Source organism: Callospermophilus lateralis, chromosome 4 (genome assembly GCF_048772815.1).
Source record: "Callospermophilus lateralis isolate mCalLat2 chromosome 4, mCalLat2.hap1, whole genome shotgun sequence".
NCBI lineage: Eukaryota > Metazoa > Chordata > Mammalia > Rodentia > Sciuridae > Callospermophilus > Callospermophilus lateralis.
Window position 1 is genome coordinate 150911448 of NC_135308.1, and position 19996 is coordinate 150931443.

Below are 19996 nucleotides of genomic sequence, written 5' to 3' on the forward strand. Positions count from 1 at the left end.
ACAGCCCTGGCTCCAAGGCCACCAGCTGACCACCTCGACGGCCAGCCTCTGGGCCCCACTTCAGGGTCATGTCCCGGGTCTCAGGGACACCCCAGCAGAGATCTGAACGGACATTTGCACGCGCACACTCATAGCAGGGAAGGGCGGGGGCGGCCAGGGTCCGTTGACGGGTGGACGAGGGGCCACGTGCAACCTGAACACGATGCCCTGCTCCAGTCCCGAGGAGAGCGGAGTCTGCCACGTCCTGCCACGTCAGGAACCTCGACGACGTTGTGCAAAGGGAAACAATCATCAGGGGACAGATCCCGCGGGATTCCACTTACATGGTGCAGAGGAGAGGAAGGAAGGGGAGCAGCAGCGGTCACAGCAAGGGGCAGGAAGGACAAGTTGTCAGTGGTGGGGACAGGGCCTCATTATGGGACGTTGGGGACGTACCGGAGTGGGCTGCCGAGATCTCGCACAGCACCCTGAATGCGCCACACACCACTGAGCTGCACGCCTAAGACGCGGTTAGGATGCAGTATTTTAGCTTGTGGTTTTCTTTTCTCTTTTGCCATAGTAAAGCAAACCGCGTTTCATTCTCCGCCATGAGTGCCTCAGGCCCAGGCCCCACTTCACACGCGGTCACAGGTGCCATGTCTGGTCTCCCTCTGACGCGTTTTCGGAGTGACTGGGGGTGAACCTCAAGAAGGGAGGCCCCTGGGCTTAGCTGGCGTGGCCCGACAGCCAGGCCCATGGGACCCTCGAGGGCACCTGCAGCCAGGCCTGGCCCCCGCTGGCCCCAGCTTCTCTGCCCCTGCGGATGCCCTGCATGCCTGCTGGACACTGGTCCCCTGTCCAGCTGCCCCGTTCTCCAGACCTTCCTGAGGTGGAGCCCCTCGGGACCCAGAGATGCCTGCAGCCCCCCAGGCCCCTCTGGAGGGAGTCAGACGGGCGGGGGTGTTCTCTTATAAGTCCTTAGGTCTGCTCTTCTCAGGAAAGATTAGGGCACGGGGACAAGGTGACCATGCTTCAAGACGCGTCCAGTTTCTCGTCTTGGAAAGGAGCTGTCTTGCGTGCACTCCGTCACCAAGGCCTCGCTCTAGGGCCTCTCGGGTACCAAGGACACCTGGGAGGTGAGACTGCGCCCCCTCCTCCGGGAGTGTTTAGTCTCCAGGGACCCACCAAGCAGTGGCTAGGGGAGCGTTTCAAATAGGGAAAGAGGTGACAAGTGCAGGGCAGAAGGGCAGAGCGAGGCGGAGAGGGAGGAAGGAGAGTGGGGACGTGTGTCCTGGGCAGCTTTTCTGGGGCGCTGGCCAGGTGTCCAGAGACCAGAAGGAAGAAAAGAGCGGCCCCTGGTACCGGGCGAGGTGTCCCAGGCTGGTGGAGCAGGGAGTGCCAAGGTCCTGAGGCTGAGGCTCTGGCTCTGAGCGAGAGGCCGCGTGGCTGGGCAGGGCCACGGTCCTGTGCGGCTCCCTGGGCCACACATGGGACTTGGGATCTTGTTCTAGGTCGTGGCAGGTCTTTGGGGCAGGGAGGACATCGCGATCTTAGAGGATTCTGGCCGCTGGTGGGGACTGTGTTGGGAGGTGGAGTTGGGAGCAGGGACACCAGTGCTGGCCAGTGAGGAGGTCTCCGATCACAGCAAAAGGAGAGGCGGTGGCTTGTCCTCGGCTGGTGACGGGAGGCGAGCTGACAGGGGCATTAGCAGGTGGGCAGGAGGAGCCAGCAGGCTCCTGGGGTTGGTGGGCACAGCCTTGGGGACACCGTGGCCCATGCTGCGGGGACGGGCATGTGGGAGGAAGTCTTAGGCCTGGGAGCCATGAGTCCTGTTGGTCTGTCTTCCTCAAGTTCAAGTCCTACACAACCTCCTCAGCCCGACCCTCACCCCTGACGTCTTTCAGGAGACCCACGCCAGGGCTCTGCCACCACCCGTCATGGTCCGTTGGTTGTTGTGAAATCGATTTCATGAATCGTGACTCGTGTTAAAAAAAGAAGAGAATAAAAATATCAGCTCGTCACACATGGTGAGGCTAAGCACCGGCTCAGAGCCGCGGCTGCGTGTGTGCAGGGGAGAAGGCAGGCCTCAGGAGCCCCTCGCTCTAGCCGCAGTTCTGTGGCAAGCAGCCACGTGACCTTGACAAGTCAAGTCCTCTCCCCTGGACCTGGGGCTCAGGCGGCTGGATGGGCCCCCTCTCCCCGCCCTGCCCCCTACCCTTCCTCTCTCCCCTCTGCCTGCTCCCATTTCTCCCAGTGGGTTGCATGCTGAGCCCTCTAGCCCTGAGGATCATTTTTGAGCTTGGTATCTGTCCGTTCCAGCTGCTGTAACAAAATACTACAGACCAGGTGACTTCTAAACAACAGAATGTTTTTTCTCACTGTTTGAAGTTTGTGAGGTCCACCTCAAGGTGCTGCTGGATCAAGAGGCTGTCGGTTCGTAGGCGATGCCTTCTGGCTGTGCCCTCCCCGGGAGAAGGGGCAAGGGGCTCTCTAGGGCCCCTCACACAGGCACTGATCCCGGCCAGGAAGGCTGTGCCCTCATGACTGCCCACCCGCCAAAGCCCCACGGGGTCTCAGCGCAGGAAGGGGGCGCACATTCAGCACCTAGGATCTGCTCCCTGCTCTTCATCTGTGCAGCCAGCCAGCTCTGAAGCCACTTTCCCTCAGCCCCATAGAGCCATCCAGTCCCTCTCTTTGCGTGAAAGTCACATGACCAGATGGTCCCTAAGAGGCCCTTCTTGACGTGGATTGGCTCATTCTACACTAACCTGCCAGGTGGACAAGTGATTTGAGCTCGGGCAGGGATCTTATGCCTCTGGAATTAAGCACAGCCCCTGCTCTGCAGATGACCAAAATCCTCTAAAAGAAACAACAGAGGGATCACAGAGGCCGCTGGTGTTGGTGAATCCATTGGGGGTCATTGTCCTGGCAGGGAGTGTTTTAATGGGCACCGAATATTCTTCCAGGAATATTCTTCCAAGCCCCCAGATGAGGCTTCGGTGTCAGGAAGCCTCGTGGCCTGTAGGTGAAGCCGAGTCTCTTCCCTTCCCCAGTTATACCGAGAGCGTCCCCTAATTCTTGGATTCTCACCCTTGACCTTTATTCCCCAAAAGTTCAGTTCACTTTAGTTCTGCAACCACCTCCCACAGGAGGGGCTTCTTGCCTTAAGGAGCTTACGGTCGTAGGGGAGAGGACCAGGACCTGGCTGTGATAGGGTTCAGATTACTCCCCAGCCAAATAAAGGCCAAATCTCTGAGATTTTTTTTTCATGGAGAGTGAACCCAAGGGCACTCAATCACGGTGCTAATCCCCAGCATTTAAAATTTTTTATTTTGAGATAGGGTTTCACTAAGTTGCTGAGAGTCTTGCTAAGTCGCAGGGGCTGGCCTCAAACTTGCGATCCTCCAGCCTCGGCCTCCCAAGTCACTGGTATCACAGGTGTGCACCACCCAGCTGACCCTCAGTTTTCTTTATTGAATTTGTTTGTAGGTCTCTAATACGTTGGATGGGATCTGGCAGTGCTTTTGAAGCGCTCTGGGTTGTCCCTGTGGGAGGCCCTGCGTGCAGAGAGCAATGAGAACCAGATGGTGAAGTTAGATAATGTTCTGGGGCTCCTGAGAAGTCACCTACAAACACAGGCATGCTGAATGTTTTGTAGAGCACCCAAAGGCCCTGGCTTCTGGGATGGCCTTTGTGCACGTCTCTTCCGGCTGCTGACGTCTGCAACTGGTGACACGTCTCATTGCAGGTGCCGGGTTTGGATCTCGGCTCTGCCACATTTTAGCCGTGTCATTGGGTAAATTCTTCGGCTCCTCCGAGCCTCAGTTTCCTCATCTTTAAAATGGGCACGAGACCACTTGCTTGCAAGGGGGTTAAGGAGCCCCAAGGAGCTGTGGGGGTAAGTGTCAGTGTTTGTGGGGTGCACAGAGAGCTCATTTAAGGCACCTCAGAGCCCAGGAGGAGCACAGCATATTAATTTTGCTGCTTGTTTTGGTTGATTTTCATGACTTTGGCTAAGGAGGCGAATTAAACCATCCCGAGGGGGCACTGCACTGGGAGAAGGCGGGTGAGGACAGAGCTGGCTCACTCCTCTTCGTTCTGCTGCGAGGAGGGGCTTTGGCCTGGTCCCTGTTGGTACAGTCAGTGTCTGTGGTTGCTTGGCCTCTAGTTTTAGTTTCAGTCAATTGAAACTTATGTGCTATGTACCTACTGTGTGCTAAGCACTCAGTCAGGCAGCAGGTGTGATGAGAGGGCAGCTGTGGGCCCTGTAGGGCATGGCACTGCAGGGGGTGTGCTAGCCTCAGCTGGCCCTGCAGTACAGCTGTGGGACTTCTGGCCCTTCCATCCCCTCTCTGAGCCGGTTTTCTCCTCTGAAAACGAGAAGCCGCCAGATGTGGCTAGTCCAGAACCTCTCAGGCTCCAGAAATGAGTTTGGATTCAACCTGCCAAAGTTTGTTTGAGATAAAATTAAATCTCATGGCGATACAGGTTTCGGGTATTTTTACAAGTTTTGAATGGACTAGTTACAGATGCACTTTATTTATTTATTTATTTATTTTTGGTACCAGGGATTGAACTCAGGGGCACTCGACCACTGAACCACATCCCTAGCCCTATTTTGTATTTTATTTAGAGACAGTCTCCCTGAGTTGCTTAGCACCTCACTTTTGCTGAGGCTGGCTTTGAACTTGCCATCCTTCTGTCTTGGCCTCCTGAGCTGCTGGGATTACAGGTGTGCCCCATCACGCCCAGCTCAGATGTAGTTTGGGTCTTGCTGTGGCTTTTTCCTCTGTCCTGAGTCTCCCTCCCACAGTTCTTGCTTTGATTTAAAAGAGCAGAATAGGGGGGGTGTCCCCAAAGGGCAGCACTGGATGCAGAACAAACTGAGCACGGGTGGAGGCTGGGGCTCCCGGCCCCGCCCTCTCCAGGCCCCGCCCTCTCCAGGCCCCGCACTCTCCAGGCCCCGCACTCTCCAGGCCCCGCACTCTCCTGGGAAAGCTTCAGGCCAGAGCTGGTCCCTAAGACAAGGCTTTGTTCTAAGAGCCGCCCGGTGGCCCAGGCCTAGACCTCCAGCTGTCTGACATTTGGGGGTTCAGGAATTCCCATTTTTGTAGTATTAGAGTAGGGAATTGGTGCCAGGACCCCCCTGCCCTGCAGATACCAAAATCCACGGGCTCTCAGGTCCTTCATTTAATATAAAATATTACAGTATTTGCATAGAACCCCCACATCCCCCATCCTCCTTAAGTCATCGCAAGATTACTCACAACACCCAATGCCTGGCACCTCGCTGTTCTGCTCTACAGCTGAGGGGACACTGATTGGGTATCTCTAATGCTTGAGACCCTTGGAATTGCAGAGGGTCTGCATCTGGGAATGTTTGCCTAGACTTATTAGCTAATGCCTCCTAATCCCCAAATCCCAAACCTGAAACTTCCTCTGAGCACTGTGACACTCCCAGAGTTCCAGATTTAGGGTCTGGCCCCAGGGACGCTCAGTCTGTCCCCACAAGATCTCGTTCCTAGCGAGGCTGCTGGCTCCGTGGCTGCTGGCTCCGTGGCAGAGCCGGGGCGGGTCCAGTCCTGCGACCTTCCCACAGATGGTTTTTCAGGGCCAGTGCCAGGCTGTTTCCCACGCTGGTCTGTTGCCACGCATCAATGCGAGGCCTTCAGCATTGTTACTGTGGGTGTCCTGGAGCTGAGCGTGGGAGACAGGAAGGTGGTCCTCAAGGCTGTCCCGTGGGTGAACCCAGGCCTGGCCTGGACCTGAGCCACCTCCTTTTCCAGGGTTGTCTGGTGACCCACTGGTCCTGGGGCTTTTCTGGTCTTGGCACCACAGGTCTCGAGTTCCCAGGGTCTCAGTCCCTTGGGAACAGGTCAGTTGGTTGTTCTGCTTTCAGCACAATGACCTGGGGGGGGGGGTCAGCTGTGACGTACTGTCCCCCTGGGGGGTGCTGTGGGTGCCCTGGGGCAGGATGCTGAGACCTGTCCCGTCTGGCCGGATGCACTGTGCTGGGTGCTGGTGTGAGTCGGGCACTGGGGAGAGAGCTGCTTTGCGCTCGGGGAGCCTGGAACTGGTGAGGAACCACGTCAGGCTGTTAGCAGGTCGGGGCTTTGGAAAGGTCCCAAGTCAGCTGGATGTTAGGGTGGTCTTGCCGGAGGGAGGATGGAGCCCCACTGGACTTGGTAATTGAGTACATAAGTGCTTCACTTGGAATGCTGAATGAACTGGCAGCACAAAGATGGTGGCCATATGAGCGCGAAGCCCTCTTTCCCTGCCTTGAGAAAGAGACCAGGATTTGAATGTGCTACTTGCCCTTCCATTTGCTGTCTGTGTGATCTCAAGCAAATTACAGAACCTCTCTGGGCTTCAGTTTCCTCAACTGTAAGATGGGAATAGATGCCGTTATTACGATTATCTAACTTAAAGGGTTTTTATGAGGATTAACTGAGGCAATGTGAGGAAAGGGCTCAGCCCTGTGCCTGTACCGGGCACATGGTAATCCTAACGCCTGGCCGGCCGTGATTATTATGAACTCTTAATAAGACCTGACTTCCAGCCCTGGCTCTGCTGCCAACTACGCGGGGGATTTGAGACAATCGTGTCACTTCCTGAGGTTCCTCTGTGAATTGCGGGGTTTGGGCTGTGTCCTCGTCCCTTGGATTCCGATGACTCGGTTTGGGGGCGTGCGTGGAGGCGGGTTCTGCCGGGCTCCCAGCACTGCCGTTCTATGTCCACCCGAACCAACAGCCCAGCCGTCCTTCCTGGGCAGCAGCGCTGAAGGGCCACAGGAGCCACCGAGACCCGGACGGCAGATTCCTCTGCCCGGAGCTGGCTCCCGCACCCTGCGCGGGTGGAGGTGGGGACAGAGCTTCACCCGGAGGCGGTGCCCTCTTCATCCTGGTGCCACAAACCCGCGGCTGGGGTCTCGCTTTAGCTTCGGGAAGACGCGGGGCTCCTGGGGTTCCAGAAGCCACGCTGCGCACGGAGCCTGCGAGGTTCCTGGGCCTTTCGTTGTTCGCGTTGAGAAAGGAGAAAACGACTGTCGGGGTGGGCGGACGGCAGGAGGTCCCCACTGATGTTTGGGGACTCGTTTCCTCGGGCTTTCGATCATCAGGCCTTACACTTTCAAAGGGGGAAAATAACGCTCAGCAGCTCCCTCCACGTGTAGCACGACCGTTCGGCGGGGTGCCCTGACCGGTGCTGAGGGCCTGGACCATTCGGGGCCTCTAGAGGACCTGCTGGGTCCCAGGCAAGCTGAGTGACCCGGGACGGCCTGCCTCCCCAGCCCAGCCTCTCGCAGGCGCTCGATGAACATCTATTAAGCGAATGATTTTGCCATCGTGGCCATCCGTGGTCTGGCTAGCCCGTCCTGCCCGTGCGTCCTGTGACTCCAGGTTGCCTAGGGATCACCGTCCTAGACGTGGCCAGACAGCAGGCCTCAGGCCAGGAGGGAACCGTGGAGGCGTTTCCGTGGCCCTCACTTGTGGCCCAGGCTGACCGCTCAGCCTGGGTGACCCTGGGTGACTGAGCTACCGCCGCTGTGCCCCAGCCCTCCCCTCAGTAAAGAGGGGACAGTAAAAAGGAGACATCAGTGGCACCCGCCCCGTAGGACCCCTGTGAGGGTCAGTGAGCCAAACTCGTGTGCTCTCTACGTTGACGGCCACCGCCTGCTGGTCGGCCTCTGGACCTGCCCTGATGCCCCTTGTCCTAAGTCACACACAGGTAAAAGCTCAGACTCCAGCAAGTTCTGTCGGCCACAGCCAGGGACCCCACCCACCAAGGATGGAAAATAGCAAACAAAATTTACATGTGTGCTGCAGAGGTACAGGGATGATGATGATTATTATTATTATTGTTGTTGTTGTTGTTTTGGTACCAGGGATTGAACCCAGGGGTGCGTCACCACTGAGCCACACCCCCAGCCATGCTGAGCAGTGGCAGGAGGTGGCCCTGGGCTCACAGGTCGGGCTGCACCCACAAGGTACAAGTGGCTTTGGGCAGACGAGGCCTTGACCTTGCTCAGGGAGGCTCAGGGAGGAGATCCGTGACGTCACCTCTGTGAAATCCTCCCTGCGCCGTGGGAAGGACTCCTCTTCCCAGGCGCCCAGAGCGCCCCACTCCGCCGACAGCAGGACTGTTATCATCCTAATGAACAGCACCTCAGGGCCCCTCCGGCTTTTGAGACCTGGGGTGCCAAAGCCAGTTCACAGGGCGCCCCGTGGAGTCACAGGCAGGGCTGCAGGCGGAGGCCCCAAGTCGCAGGCCCCACACGGTCAAAGCATTTTAAAGGCCTTTGCATTAGAAAAATAAACCAATTAAATAATACTGCCTTCCATAAAAAGCAGACTTTTAATGGATTCCACGGTAGGGTTTCACGGTGGCCGTCCCGCAGCCCGGGGCCCCGATGAGCCAGTCTGTCGCCACAGGGAGAACTTAATCTTGCATGGCGTGGGCATAATTTTCAAGTTTTATGGCTGTTTTTTCTCCTCCGAAGTGTTGCTGTGTCGTTGTGCACCAAGGGTGACTGGCGTGCGTTTAACAGCTTACCTCCTCTTTGGTGGAAATGAAAAATGAAGTCATAAATGAAGAAAAACACAAGGTAGACTTTTCCCTGCCTCTTCTTGGGGCAGCCGTGGAGGAACAAAGAGCCAGTGTTCCCTGGTCAGCCTGATCACGTTCCAGCGGCTTTTATGTATTGACATTTGCCTGCGGATCCTGGGAAGGCTGCCGGCCAGGCAGGGCGTGTGTGGAGCTGTGACCCCGGAATACTTGGGGTGGTTCTGCAGGGCAGGGCTTGGTGCACAAATACAGCCCCCTGTCAGTATTTGTTAAGCAGTTGAAATAAATCAAAAGTATATTTCTTGACATGTGAAAAGTATCTGAAATTCAGACGCTTCTGTCCTTAAATGAATAATTTTTTTTTTTTTTTAAACTGGGAATTGAACCCAGAGGCACTTTGCCACATCCTCAACTCATTTCATTTTTTGAGACAGGGTCTTGCTGAGTTGTTGAGGCTGGCCTCAAACTTGGGATCCTCCTGACTCAGCCTCCTGAGTGGCTATGTCCCACCACACACAGCCGTAAACCCACTTTGATTGGCACTCGGCCCTGGCCATTTCCCATAGAAACTGAGGCACAGAGAGGCTAGGTAGTTTGCTCAAAGTCACACAGAGCCAGGATTCAAATCCAGACTGTTCCAAGGAATGAGGGGATATCCCACTGTTACTCTGCTGTCACTGTATAGCGGATGTTCCCTTTAGGCTTAGGAAAGGGTCTATTTTCCTTGTTCCACTCTGGAACCTATGATATGATTGTATTAGAAAGTTGCCTCCTATTTTGGAAGAAAGCACTTATTCAATATTCCTCCCTCATCTTCCCCCCCTCCTCTTTTTTTTGTACCGGGGATTGAACTCTGGGCACTCGACCACTGAGCCATGTCCCCAGCTCTATTCTGTATTTAAGTAGAGACAGGGTCTCACTGAGTTGCTTAGTGCCTCACCATTGCTGAGGCTGGCTTTGAACTCGCGATCCTCCTGCCTCAGCCTCCAGAATTGCTGGGATCATGGGCGTGCACCGCTGTGCTGGCCCATCTTTCCTTCTTTCCCCCTCTCCTTTCCTCCTCTGCCACAATTAATGATCAGGCCTGTCTTTGTGTTAGGCCCTGGTGAAGGAAGGCACAGAGCCAGGGTGTCTGTGAGCAAGAATCCATTTCTGTTTAAAAACCCTGTCTGGGTGGCCTGGATGCTGGTGGGATTCGAGTTCTCCTCTTCGTTGCCCCCTTTGACCTCCTGGGTCGTCCATCTCTGCCCGTCCAGGACCAAACTCCCTCCCTCCTTCTCGGCCAGGAGCTGATATTTTAATGAAAACATAACATCATAACAAAGGCTTAGGAGAGGCCAGGGGCGTGGGAGGAGAATCCTGCCCCAGACGCCAGAGGTCCAGGTCGCCGAGTGCGGAGGGACCGTCCACAGGGGGACCGTCCACGGGGTCGTTAGTGGCCTTGCGCTGCACGATGATGTCCAGGTCAGCGTCAGGCCAGGTCGTGACAGAGCTAAGAGTGCCTACTGCCTGGTGACGTCACTGTCACCGAAGGGTCGTGCAGCCTGTTGCGTGCATATTTGGGTGGTGCTGGGGCCACCCTGTGGCCCCGCCTGTCGCCGAGGGCTCCGCACAGCTCTGGTTATTTCCAAGCAAACCGCTTCTGCCCGCAGACTTGGCTGTGAGACCCTCTGGCTGGGACACGGCAGCCGTCCCTTTTCTTCTTGGGGGTTCAGGGACAGCATGAGGAGCTCTCCTTGCTCGGAGCTGCCTGCGCCCCAGTCTCTCCCCGCTCCTGGATGCCTTCTGCTCGGTCAGCCCTCTGCCTCCTTCCTGACCAGCTTCGCTTTCTCTCCTCAGTCATGCGGAGGAATCCCTTTGGTGTGGACATCTGCTGTCGAAAGGGGTCACGGAGTCCCCTGCAGGAGCTCTACAACCCGATCCAGGTAAGCCTGGGGCGCCTCTGTGCTCTCCTGACGGTCAGCATGTGGCGGTTTGGGGGTGGGGGAAGTGGGACAGAGAAACTGCCAAAGGATGGACTGGGGAGACTTGAAACCGCCCTCCGTCGCCCTGCAGTGGTCCTGGTCCCCAGCACAGGTTGAGCACCCTCATCTGAATGTCTGACATCCAAAGCACTCTGCAGTTGAAAACTCTGGGAGCCCAACATGGCCATGGTGCCACAAATGGGAATATTCTACTCCTGACCTCCTGGGATGGGTCACAGTCACAATGCAGGTGCATTGGAAAGATTGTCCCTTCAGGCTCTGGGTCTGAGGGGCATTTGAAGTGCAAATGAAGGTCGTGTTTAGCCCCAGGTTACCTGTGAGGTCTATGCAAGGTGTTCCAAAATCTGAAAAAATCCCCAATCTGAAATGCTCTGGCCCCAGGCATTTGAAGAGGGGACGCTCAACCTGCGGGACACTTGGGAACCTGGCAAGAAATGTTGACAATGAACAGAGGCCCCGGGGTGCTGGCCTAGAGGCCCCGGGGTGCTGGCCTAGAGGCCCCGGGGGACCGGCCTCTGCTCTCAGACCTTGGGGGTGTGCAGGGGTAGCCCCGGGCTGAAGGCTTGAGGAGCCTCCCCCAGGCTGGGGGTGGGCAGGCCCTCTCTCCCACGTCCCTTGTGTGTGGGGGCCTCCTGCTAAAGAGGGTCCCGTCAGTCTGACTTGTTCATTGAATGAGGCACAAAGTGGCCTCTGGGGTCGGTTATGAAATGAGCTGCTTTCTGGTGGAGAGAGAGGAGTGGAGTTGGGGTGGCCGGTCACCATGGCGACGGCCGGTGGTGTGGAGTCCTGATGTGGAAATCCCTGGCTGGTCCTCTGGAGGAGTGTTAATCCCCCCTGGGGACAGGGACAACCCTAGCTAAGGTTGAAGAGCTGGGGGAAGGGGCGGGGTGTGGCGGGAGTCCCCGGCTTCGTCCCTGTTGGGGTCTTAGTCTGATGTCTCTGTGGCCCCTGGGGCTTGCAGAAGAGGATAACGCTCGGCCTTCCAGGATGCTGGACTCAAGAGCTTGAGGCTAGGAAGTGTCTCGTCCCCATCCCTCTCCAGCCTCCCACCTCCACTCCCTTCTGAGCGCGTGGGCTCCGTGTCTGACAGCTTGGTGGCCTGATCCGGCTGGCCCGGGCCCTGCCACCCCCCACCTCGGGGCTCTGGGTGCGACTCGGCCCGATGAACCCGCCGACCACAAACCCAGTCCTGCAGAGCCTCCCTGCTGGGCTCCGGGTGACCCCGCGGGGGATGTGATCTTGCCCTTTCCTTTGGTGGCCCGTGACCTGACCATTACCGGCCAGCATCCCAGCCCGTAACACCGCCGTCTCCAGGAAGAGGGGACCAGGCTTTGACTGCTCCCAGGGTCTCTGACAAGCCAGGCTGAAAGCCACGCAGGCCACTCGATGCTCACCATTCCCGTCTTTTGGTGGACATCTCGCGGTGACGGGGGACACAGGATGTCCCGGGCAGACTGTTTCTGGTGGAGTCCCCTCTGAGTGGGAGGCCCGTGCCCGTGTCCTGGCCCCCCACACCTAACACGGGGTCTGGCTGAGGGCAGGTCCCCGAATATCTGTGGTTGAAAGAGTGGACGTCTGGGCTCCGGCCCCTGCTCCCCGCTGACTCGTTGTGTGACCTGCAGCCACCGGGGGACCCCTGCAGATTGTTCCCACCTGAACATCTCTCTGGAAGTTGGGAGAATTCGATTGTTCGGACGTGTCAGAGGCGGCATGGCTTGTCATGGGTGAGGTCACAAGGGTGGCTTCGGTACTACAAGTGTCCACAGTCAGACTGGGTTCACAGCCTGGTGTCCGCATTCCCCCGCGGGGTGACCGCGGGCAGGTCACACAGCCCCTCTGAGATGCCCTCCCTGATCTATAATCCGGGGTGAATCACGCCCACCCCGCAGGGCCACCCGAGGTGCGTGTCCCGCTCAGGGGCCCCCGTGGGTGTCCACTGCTGGGTCCACTTGCTCCTGACTTGGTGGCTTCTGTCCTCCAGAGTGTGAGCCTCCTCATGGAGCTCGGAGCCAGGCACAGGAGGGTGACGAGGCCGCGGGCTCGGCCCCCCTGAGGTGTCCCTTGTTATCGGGATTGCCATGCGCGATTGACGGCCAGGGCGGACCGCCTGGTGCCTCGTAAATCCGTCAGAGGAGCGGCGACCCTCTGGGTGGACGGCATCTTGTCCTTAGGGTGGGGCTCTGAGTGTCCTCCAGATGGGAAGTTAGCCCTGGCCTAGAACGTGGGCGGGACGTCATTGGTGAGGACGTACATGGGTGAGTCATTGTCCTTCTTCAGGGATGGCTCGGCATGTCCTCGGCCCCTTCAGCTGGCAGCGGGGAGACGTCCCTGCAGGAAGATGGCCCTGTTTCCTCGGGATGTTTTTTCTGAAGCTGGCTTCCTCGACGGGTTGTAACTGCGTTCCGTTCCCACGCGAAGCCTCCAAGTGGCCCTGGGGGAGGCTGTGCTGACAGGTTATTTGGGTTTGACATGGGATGATGACAGGAGGACCATTTATTTTATCTGACAAGGTGCTCGCCTGTGATCCCAGCAACTCCGGAGGCTGAGGCAGGAGGATTGCAGGTTCGAGGCCAGCCTCAACAACTCAGCAAGAACTACTAAAGACAGTAGGAGCTACTAAAGACGACCCAGAGCAAACTGCAAATACCTCTACGCTGTGCTTACTGTTGCTAGCGAAGTTCTCCTGGCAGGAATTGCCTCCCTTGATACTTCTCCCAAATAAGCATAAACCCAGAGTGTCCCTGGACCAAGGTTTCTACCTCCCTCGGGAGAACTGGCTGTAATCTGATTTTGGCTTCAGGGTTTTCTTATTTTAGTGCCCTGCAAACCCCTAACCATTAAGACAACAATAACCCGTGTAGTCGACGGTATTCTTAGCAGAGCTGCACTCTGATGTCTTGTAATTTTCCTGGTTCTCTGCTGCCTCCCTGGCCCCAAAATAAATCGTAATTGCCCATCAGATCAACTGGCGTCAAGTCACCCAAAGTTCAGGGGCTGCCAAGTGCACATTTGTGGGCCGAGCCATCTGTGGGCCGTGGGGCTCAGCTCTGCCCAGGGCAGGGCTCTGCTGTCACCATGAATAGGGCATAATTGCCCCTCCTGCCCGCGGGGTGGGCGCGCCCGTCCTTCTGCCTCGCCAGCTGCCTGGTCCGCCTGCCGCCTGGTCCGCCTGCCCGTGGGTCCCCTGAAGCCCAACATCCCCAGCCCCTCAATGAGTCTTCACAACAACCCAGAGGAAGGTCTCTGACGACCCAATTTCCCTGATCAGTTTACGGAAGCTCAGAGAGGTCGAGCGGTTTGCCAAGATCACACAGCTCCTGAATGACAGAACGGGCCCATCTGGCCCGACTAGACCACAGAAGAGGGGAAGCAGCACTCTGTCTCCCCCAGGAGCAATGCTCCCTGCAGGGTCTCTTCCTAGCTGCTCAAGCTGAGGCCTGGGGTATGCGTTAGATCAAAGCCAGGAGACAGGGCATATGGGCTGGAGGGAAGGTGCAGGAGGTGTCCCGCTAGGCAACTGCAGATTCGTATGTTGTGTCTGGAACCTTATATTGGGCTCTGCAGAGGAGGCTCCTCCTTCTCCTGGCTGAGCCAGGCTAAGCAGGAGTCACCGCAGGAGCTCTGCTGTGGGACGGCACACTCTGGTGACAGGTGGATGCTGGGCGCGTTGATTCAATTGTAAGTGTGGGTTGGTGAAAGTCTGCCCAGGGTCGAGCCCGGGGGTGGGCATGCTCCCAGCCCCCACCCAAGGAGCTTTTGGAGCATTGCTTGACAAAATTTGCCTCTTCTGCAGACATTTCTAGAATAAACGGGGAAAGGCACAGGAAGAGGGCCCCTTAGCATCTGAGTGCTGGATGACAGGTTTTTGCAAAGTTATGGGGACTTTGGTTGTGAGTAGCAACCTCTCCTGGCGGGGTGCACGTGGAGGAGCTCCACAAGGAGCTGGCACGTGCGTGGGTCACAGCAGACTTCATGTGACAAGGAGAGGGGATGGCGGTGTTACCGCTGTTGACGGGTGACGAGTCCTTGCTTCCCCAATGTTGAAGAATAACACCAGAGAGCACGCCGAGGCAAGGTCAGAGTAGAAATTAGAAGTTTATTAAAGGACAGCAGAAAGGACTTCTCCCGGAGGAAGAAGGGGACCCAAGAGGTGGAATCCGTGGAAGTGCGGTTGTCTCCCCTTTTTATAGTTTTGGTGATGGAATGTAGGTGGGAAGGCCCGAGGGTGGGACACAGGTGGGCCAAACAAGCAGTCTGGGCAGGAAGGACTTCATTATCACTTCTTGGGATGGGCTGTCTCCAAATCTGTTGGGGGCTGTTTCCTGGGTTCCATTAACATTTCTTTGGGGTGGACTTTGGCCTAGGGCCTTTCTGGGACTTCATTAACATTCCATGAGTTGTCCTGCGTTTCCCAGAATCATTATCAGCATGGCCTCCATTGTAGATTTCACTGGATATGATATTAGACCCGATTTACTTAACTACACTGACTACCTAATTTTAAATCTGGCTTCAGCGGTGCAGACAGAGCAGCCAGAGCTGGGGCACATTAGGAGACCCGGGAGGAGTTTGTGGCCAGAGTCAGGGTGAGGCTGGGAGCTGGCTGGAGAGGGGGCAGGAGAGGCTGGTGCCAGGAGATGGGTCTCATCCACCATTCTGGAGGGGTGAGTGGTCAGGGATGGTGTCACCAGGGCTCACAGGAGCGAGTGTGCAACTTAGGAACCAGCTCGGCTCCTGGCGGCTGCCCATCACGGATTAAATGGATTAGATCGGTGGCTCTCAAGCCTGGACGCACATTGGATCCACTCGGGGGCTTCTAAAAACTGACCCGTGCCGAGGGCTCCTCCCTGGAGATTCTGTTCTTGTCTGGGATGCGGCTGGGGTGTTAATATTCCAGAGCTGCCTCCTGAGGCTCAGGGGCGGCCGAACTCAATAGCACTGGGTCGGAGGGTCTTGAGGGACTGGGGCCCTTGGCCTCAAATATCTTTGATTCCTTGATTCTAACATGACCTGCCACTTGAAAGCCACTCCAGGAGTGTGCGTGGGGAGTGTTCATTAAGTTCCCACTCTCTTTCCATATGAAGGCCCCGTGTCTACTCTGCCACCAAGACGTGGGGCGACTATCCCTCATCTGCTCAATGGAATAGTTGTGGGGCTGCTGTCTTGAGGCTGGACACTTGACCAGCACCACGTAGATAAATCCAGTAGCCAAACCTCCAGGGAAAGTGTTGGGACAAGCCCATATAAGCACCCTGGACGCCCCCCCCTCTTGATCCCAGACTCGTTCCAGGCCAGGCATCAGGTGGGGTCCCTGAAGGATCAGATGCCATCTCACAGATCAGCAAGTGGGCCGAGGGCTGTCTTTCCAGAAGGATCCTGACTGGTGCTACATCCTGGGGTGGGCAAGAAGGAGCACCAGGGGACAGTCCCCAATGCTTCATTGCCAACCACCTGGTAAGTGACGGGGCCATCTAATTATCTTGCTTTGACCCAACAGCTGTCTACCAGCTGAAGCGGGATTAATTGATTTAGGCGTAGACTGGCTCCGTGTGCGGGGTGATTACTTACTGTCAGGCCACCAGAAGGGCAGCTGGCTGGCAGTGACGAGCTAGGCCGTTCACCTGGTCTTACACACAGCGCTCGGGAGCGTGCTCCATTATTAATTGCAAATTACAATAGCCCAGCCAGGCTCACGGCGGTAGCCAGGGACAGAGAGCTGCCTGGTTTTTGCCTTGGTTAGTGGGTCCATTATTCCCTGTCAGTGACGCTGCCCTGGTCAGATTTCCAATCAAGGCAGGACAGATGGGGACGCTAGACTTAGATGCGACTTGAGTCAAAGGAGAGGACTGGGTGCTTGAGGGAACTGGGGAGTCCTTGCCCAGTGTAGTGCCTGGGGCCGTTACCCAACTGTCCCAAACCTTGGTTTCCTTGTCTATAACATAAGGGCCCAGCACCAGTCCTGCAGGTTGGTGAGAGTCCACGTCTTGTATCGGAGGACAATGCCAAGGTGAAGAGTTGGTGGAATTGGTGGTCTTGCATTGTCTGGAGGAGCTGGGTGACTGGGGTCAACTCTTAGCCAGTCTGGGCCTTTCCTAGGCCCCTGCGTGACAGGTGCAGACATTCTGCAGGCACATTTGGGATTGTGTTGAACAATCATAAGATAAATGATTTGCTCCTGCCTGAGACTCCCAGCTAGAGTCATTAGGAGCTCATCCTACCATCTTGATTTATGTCGTGGGTCTGGCAGACTCTGCTGATCAGGGAGCTCCTGTGTGTATGTGTGTGCGTGTGTGGATGCATGGGGCCACGCCATGCGCCCTGGAAAACGGGCAGACCCCCGTGGCTGGTTCAAAAGACCCCCGTGGCTGTGTGTGCCAGTCTAGTACCTAACTGAGCCCCTCAGTAGCAGATGGTGGTCCTGATGCCGCGCCATAGACCCCACAGAGGGGTCCACATTTAACTGGGGCTTTCTCTACAGACAGTTGTTCTGTTCCAGAAACAGAAGTTTCAAGAACGAGCTTCCCTTTCTCTGGTGCTTTCCGATCTGGAGAAGCAGCACGCTGCTCGACGGGGTCTTCCCGGGTCAGTCCGCAGAAATACAATCTGACATACTTCAGCATGAGAAGGGTATTTGGGTGACAAAATGACCTCAGCAATTGCCAAATGGCAATACAGCTGTACAAGCTGCCATTGTCCTGAAAGTTATTTCCCGAATTACCCTCAATTATACGAGGCTTCCACATAATTTGATTTTTCTGTAAATGACCAACTCAGGTTGCTTCTTGGCCAACTCGATTTCAACCTTGTCGGATGGATGGAGCTGAAACGAAGCCTGTGCTTATCATCAGGCTCCTTGTAGGAGAGACGCTGGGGGAGGTGGTGGCAGGGACCAGGGTCAGGAGGAGAGCCGGCCGCCCACCCCACCTCCACCAGCACTGGTGACCCGGTGTGTACCACAGGAATAAATACCAGGGGGACAGTTATGAAGGATCCATGGAAAACATGGGGGGTGCCATACACATGCAAGCTGCCCAGACCCTGCTGAATTTTTCAATTCGCTCAGATGAAACCTCCTCCTAGAAGCTCTCCTTGATTTCTCCCCACTCCAAGCTCAGGTTAAACGTTTTTCTAGGACGGTGTTGTCCACCAGCAGTGTAGGTCAGTCACACATAAAAGTTAAAATTTTCTGCTAGTCAGAGTGAAAAGTAGAAAGAGAACAATCGTTTATTTATCTGAGGCCGAGCCCTGGGGCTCCTGACTTCTAGGACAGCGGCCGCCGCAGTTTCTGGAGCTGCTCTGCTGATCTCTGTCTACACCACCCCAAGGGGACACCGACAGCTTGGCAGGCAGTGGGTGGCCTGGAAGGAAGCTGGCCCTCCCGGGACACGCCACAGGGCGTGACGGCCAGCCAGCTCCAGGGCTGCCTAAAATGGCCTGTGGCAGCCTTGCTTAACTCAGGGACTTAAAGCCACAAAATGGCCAATCCGCAGGTCTGGCAGTCCCGCTGAGCACAGAGAAGCCCTCTGGCCTCCTCCAGCACCAGGACGCCCACAGATCCGTCCTCGGATGAAGCAGGTGGCCAGCCCAGGGACGTGGCTTGGCATGCTTTGGTTCCGGTCCTGGGTCCCGCCCCAGTGTTTGGGGGAGAGTTCTGAAGCCATTCGGTCTAAAAGTGGCCACGGGCACAGGCCCTGGAACCAGCCACCTGGGCTGGGATTCCTGTGCCACCTGCTGTGTGTGTAGGTGAGCTTCTTGCCCACTCTGGGCCCCAGTGTCCTCACTTGGGGAAGGAGGACAGCCGCCTTACCTACCTCAAGTTCTTGTGAAAACTCAGTGCATCCAGATCAGGTGCTGGGAAGGTGCCAGGCCAGAGGCGAGGGCTGTTGCAATTGAGATTCAGGAAAGATCAAGGCGATTCGGAAGACGGAGGTTCAATGTGGCCTAGTCTTGCTCCTGCTGAAGGGAAACACCGTCTCTGCCGCAGTCTGGCTGGGCCCAAAAACTTGTAGATTCAAACAGCAACTCTTTATTCCCGAACTCTCACCGGCCCTCCACACGCACATTCTGGGAACACCCTGCCTCCACCGGGCTCTGCGCGCCAAATCTCTCAGAATCCCCAGAGAACTCCATGGGAACTCCAGGAGCAGGCGCCTGAGGCAGCAGGATACGCCCTATTCCCAGCAGAATCCACCCTAAACCCAGATCCACCCTGAACCTGGAGCCACCCTAATCCCTGAGCAGGGTCACCTTTCTGAACAATTTCAACCCCAAAATGCCATGTCATTCCTGCTTGGCTATGGCTCTCAGCACATCTCAGGATCAGGGGTTGCACTTTAGAACAGGAAAAAAAAAAAATATATATATATATATATATATATATATATATATATATATATGGAAGGAAGGAGGGAGGGAAGGAAGGAAGGAGGGAGGGAGAGAGGATAGAAGGAAATTTTAAAACGAGGTACCAAAGTCTGCATTGCTGAAACCGGGAAGCCAGAAGAGTCCTGGCCGCTCCCCGGGCACTGCGAGCTTCTGGTTTCCCCTGGCAGGTAGGCAGGACCCTTGGGGGACAAGCTGTGCTCTGGCAGCCATGGGTGCCCATCCGTGGCCGGGAGCTGGGCCACATGGACGGCAGCCCCTGGGTTCCTCTGTCCAGAGGGCTCGGCGTCGCCTGTTCAGAGGTGACCATGGTTCATCTTGCGGAGAAGAAGGAGGGGCACTGAAAGCAGAGGTCACTTTAAACCTCAGAAGGCAGCCCTGGCCTCCTGGGGGTTGTGGGCCTGGGATGAAGGGGGTGGGTGGGTTGGGGAGCAGAGGCCCTTGGACAGCCATGGGTTGGGGTGTTTCTGACTACACCTGCCCCCACACCCAGCCTTCATCTCCAAGGGACATTTGAAGCCTCATCTTCCCCTCCCTACCCCTCCCTACTGCCCCGCCCCCCACCTGTGTCCCGAGTTTAGATTCTGCCTGTCCCACTTCCTAGCCATGAGATCTTGACCAATCATCTGGAAAACAGGAATAACTTATTTCAGCTAATGAGGCCACACGGGTACCGAGGTTAAAACCAGAGGTGCTCAGAGTCAGGCAGCCTGGGAAACCCCTACTTACTGGCAGAGTGACTCAGCATCTGCTCCCTAATCTCTCTGTGCCTCAGTTTCCTCTATCTGTTCAATGGGGATGATAACGGATCCAGCTCAAGTTGACTTGTGTAAAATCTAGAACAGTGGCTGGGACATGTCAGTGAGGGTTGTCGTTGCTGTTATTATAGCTTCATGTTCATCCTTTAAACTTCCCAATGTTCTTCTTCCCCCAAAATTATAATCCCAGTTTGGGTCCGAGGCACTGCCTCTAAGGGAGCTCCTTGCCCAGTGGTCTGTGCAGGACGCTGTCACCGGCACTCTGCTGCTGCTTCTCAATGTTCCCGACTTTACAGATGAGGAAACTGAGGCCTGAGGGGTTTTTGCTGC

General features: G+C 56.4%; 1 protein-coding gene across 1 annotated transcript in view; it reads left to right on the forward strand.

Moving 5' to 3' along the window:
- Positions 1 to 19996, forward strand: part of Chst11 (carbohydrate sulfotransferase 11) — a 214296-nt gene that overhangs the window by 98614 nt on the left and 95686 nt on the right. Inside the window, exon 2 of the mRNA XM_076853245.2 lies at positions 10381 to 10466. Within this exon, the coding sequence (XP_076709360.1) occupies positions 10381 to 10466 (86 nt within the window). The remainder of the gene's footprint in view (positions 1 to 10380; positions 10467 to 19996) is intronic.